General features: G+C 40.6%; 1 protein-coding gene across 2 annotated transcripts in view; it reads right to left on the bottom strand.

The window, feature by feature from the left end:
* The window catches only part of wasla (WASP like actin nucleation promoting factor a), a 27,400-nt gene that overhangs the window by 1,231 nt on the left and 22,009 nt on the right, over positions 1–4,160 (bottom strand). For both annotated transcript variants that reach the window (XM_005933567.3, XM_005933566.3), the window contains 2 exons: positions 1,450–2,051; positions 252–360 (listed from right to left, as the gene is read on the bottom strand). In XM_005933567.3, the coding sequence (XP_005933629.1) occupies positions 252–360; positions 1,450–2,051 (711 nt within the window). The remainder of the gene's footprint in view (positions 1–251; positions 361–1,449; positions 2,052–4,160) is intronic.

Raw genomic sequence — 4,160 nt, 5'->3', positions numbered from 1 at the left:
CCAGCACCCACACACACACACACACACACACACACACACACACACACACACACACACACACACACAGGTGAGAGGTGGGGCAGTGATAAGTACTTGACTACATGTTTGATGAGAAAACTAAACTGAAATACTGGTAATTTTTCTGATTTCAACAACAGAAGAAAAACTTAAAGAATAAACAATGAACAACAGGTTGAAAGGTCCATGGAGAAAATCGACTGACAGAAAAAGGAACATTTTCAGGCTGCTACCTGAGGAATGGATGGCTTTGCTCCTCTTCTGCATCACTTCCATGAGAGCACCAACAATGCCTGTGGTTGGAGCTGGTGTCGGAGGGCCGGACTCTGGATGATCCGACACCTAGGAACAGACAAACAGAATACATAAAAAGAATTGCAACATTGTAGCATTGTAACACAATCCAGAGGAAAGTTGTGGTTCAGAGATTGCTCTTCAAATTATTGTTTTAAGATGAATGTTTTAACTTTAAATGAATCTTATGGCATTTAGACATTTATAATGGAAAACTGCTCATATGAAAAGGTAGATTAAAAAATGTATTGTCTTAAAATGCATCTTTTCTCATGGTTGGTAGTCTAGTAGGTTTCTTCACTGCCACCTTTTGCCAGTAGTAGCAGAAGCTTTTGGGGGTGAGGTGGAAAAACTCGGGATGAAAAGTGGAACATCAAGTAGTATTTTTGCTGAAATACCCATGTCCATTCACTACATGTCCTCTTGTTTTCTGAATAGTCTTCACAAAGGCACATTTGCAAAAGATATTTATGGAATTTGCTTTAAATGACAAACAACCCAAAACATAACAAACTCTCATTATACAAATTAAAAATCATGCTAAATTAGTTGAATGTTATGCCCACACTGCAGTACTTTATATACACTGTAGAAAACCTCATAATTTAATTATAACATAAGACCTAGGTTCAGTTTTACAAAATAGATTATGATTATGAAGTAGATAAAACAAATGGGGAAACATCAGATCTCTGAATACATCTTTTTCCACAAATGATCTTGATTACATTAATTTTTAAGTCTGACTTAAAGGCAGACTGAGTGACTGTATGAAATGCATAGATACGTTTACACTGCCATAAAAGATTTGTCTAAAAAGGGCTGAATATAGGAAAAGTTTAGTTTTGGAGTAGACAGTGGACAGGCTGATTTAAGCAGTAAACAACAAAAACAAAACATTCTACTGGTATTTTTGGTGGGCTTATCTGAGACTGTGGTTAGCTGACTAATAAGTAGTAAAATTTCCAAGTAGCTTATGAAGAATCTACCAGGAACTACAATGTGGGTTTTCACAAAAAAAAAAAAACCCAGAACGAAAGGAAGCAAAAAAAGGCTGTCTTCATATGTGCAAATAAAGCCTCAAGTATTTATTATGTATTATTGTAGTGATCGCAGTGATCAAAGGGACTGACTCACAGTCTTGAGCTGGATTCCCTGTCGGATCTGGTCCAGCAGGGCATCTCGTCCAGTACTGGAAGTTGGCACTCTGTTGTTTTGCTCCACCTTCTTCAGCTGGGTTCCTCCTCTAATCTGCTCCAACAGCACCGACTTCCCACTTGGACTTAGTGAATGAGGCGAGTCTCCACCCCCACCTACGCTATCTGGCTCTGGAGGAGGAGGTGGGCCAGGTGGGGGAGGAGGAGGGGGAGGTGGCAGTGCAGGAGTGCTGCTCACCACAGAATGCTGTGCCACTGGGAGAGGTGGAGGGGGTGGAGGTTGGGGAGTAACAGAGGCATGTAAAGGAAGGGGAGGAGGAGGGGGAGACTGGTGGTGGTGGTGGGATGCAGGAGGCGGCTGGTGACTTCCCCTGGTGGGTGGAGGTGGGGGAGGTGGGGCACCCAGAGTTCCCGGTCTGGAGGGAGGTGGTGGAGGCGGGGCTAAGGCCGGGGCCCTGGATGGAGGAGGGGGAGGAGGGGCTCCTCGGCCTCCTCTGGAAGGTGGAGGTGGGGGTGGAGCCAAGCTGTGGGGCGGCGGGGGAGGAGGCGGAGGGCCGCCTCGAGAAGGTGGTGGAGGGGGTGCTGTAGAAGTAGAACACAACAAGAAACATCCTACGTTTAACTCTTGTGCAGTTTTGCTCCACTCTGCTGCAGCACTGTGATCTGGGGAAACATCTGGATCTGGAGCTCAGAAAAGTAACTAAGCCCCAAAGTAACTACGTTCACACTGCAGGCGAAAGCGCCTTTCAAAGCCGATCTGGGTCACTTTTGTATGTGGTATAGAATCCGATACATATCTGATGTTTCAGAAAGCGACTGCTGTTTGAACGGTCATGTCGCATTAAATCCTACTTTTACGTCACTGACACAAGACAGACGCCAATTATCAGCGCCGGAGACATTGTGAACGCTTCCTGGCCATCCAGTGTAGATGTCAGTGAAACTGTTGGGTGGACAACGTTGGAGAAACGTGAACATTTTATTTGTACTGTATAATCTGCAGATTCTGACAGAAATCTGCAACTATCCTTTGAAGCGCCGCTCCTCTCTAAAACAGCAATAAGGATACATATGGCCTAATCATTAGGCCATATGTAAATAACAAAATAACTTAATAACTTAAAGCAAAATTGGGAAACGTAAAGTTCGAAACAAGTCTTTATATTAACGGCCATCAGTCAAACAATACCGTTTGGTCTGGGTCTAAACGGCGCGTTGTGTGTGACATCTTCTTTTGCGCATGCGGGCCGCTTTGAGGGTTCACACTGGAGCACGTTTGCGGTCACATTTTATTTGTAGTGTGAACAAGCAGACAAAAAAAAAATCGGATTTGATCAAAAAAAAAAATCGAATTTGATCAAAAAAATCGGAATTGAGCATTAAGACCTGCAGTCTGAACGTAGCCTAAGGGTCTAATGTGGGTCAGTTCTTACCACACTGCAACAATTACTTATGCTGCAGGCCCAGTCTGCTGCAGAGCAGGTTGTGTTTGACACAAGAGATAAATTTGTAAGAAATCACCATCTATCGACCAATCAGCTCACTGGAATTTTTTTTAGGAAGAACCTAAAAACCTCTAAATCCCTGGAAACTTTAGAGATCATCTGAAGTCTTTATCTTTCCCTGAAATGCACCAAGTAAAATGATACTTGAGAGCTTAGAGTCTTATCCCTGTCGATGTTTCTCAGTGGTATAATGCTGATTACACCAACTTTTCCTAAGTTAACTAGATTAAGTAACCACAGATTGTCTTACTAAATTCAAACCACCTTCATGTGACTGTAGATACCTGAAATATTTGAAGCCACATGAGTAAAATATATCATGTGCATGCTAAACTAACTTCATACTACAGGCTACTCTCTCAAACAAGGCATTTTATAAACTAACCAGTATAAGTCTGCAACACTAAAAAAAATAAAATTCTTATAAAATATTAAAGATAAATGAGGGAACGACTCTCATTATTAGAATATAACAGGTAATTAAAGAGAGGTTCAATTTACACCAACACATACGCTGGCACTGTCCTAAATTCAAACACCTCTTTTCTAACTAGTCCATGGTAACATGATTAAAACAGTCAGGACAGAAGAATCTGAGTACATTTCACAAAATAACAATTCAGACTCAGAAAAGCACTTGATCTGCTCATATTTGCTGTGTGATGTGAAAAAAGGAAGCAGGTGGCAGCTCAAGATAAAACCGTGAGAAGAACTGCAACATGTGAATTTATAAAAGTTCAAAAATATCAGATCTCTGACTTCATACACTGACCAGTGAGAATCAACTGGATTTTTATGAACATTTCACTTAAATCTGGCATTTATTCAGTTATTAATTATTTTTTTTAATGATGAAATATCCCCAAAACGATGAAATAGCTATGTGTTTTGGAAGTGGTAAACAACACAATAAAAAAAATAAGCATTTTATTCTAATTTAAAAAATGTAATTAATATACTGTATCATTTCTGTGTTCACAGTACATTTTTGAACAAAGACATTTCTATTTCTAGTTCAACAATTTCTATTTCTCTGTGAAAGACAAAAAATGGGAACTTAAAACTCTTTTTTCATACTGTTCAACAACTTGTAATTATCAGTTCAGTTCACAGGTAGTTTAGTGTGAGTGTGAGTGTGTGTGTGTGTGTGTGTGTGTGTGTGTGTGTGTGTGTGTGTGTGTGTGTG

The sequence above is a fragment of the Haplochromis burtoni genome, unplaced genomic scaffold (genome assembly GCF_018398535.1).
Source record: "Haplochromis burtoni strain Fernald_Lab_line unplaced genomic scaffold, NCSU_Asbu1 Contig_169, whole genome shotgun sequence".
Lineage (NCBI taxonomy): Eukaryota > Metazoa > Chordata > Actinopteri > Cichliformes > Cichlidae > Haplochromis > Haplochromis burtoni.
This window is presented reverse-complemented; position numbering and strand designations above follow the sequence as displayed.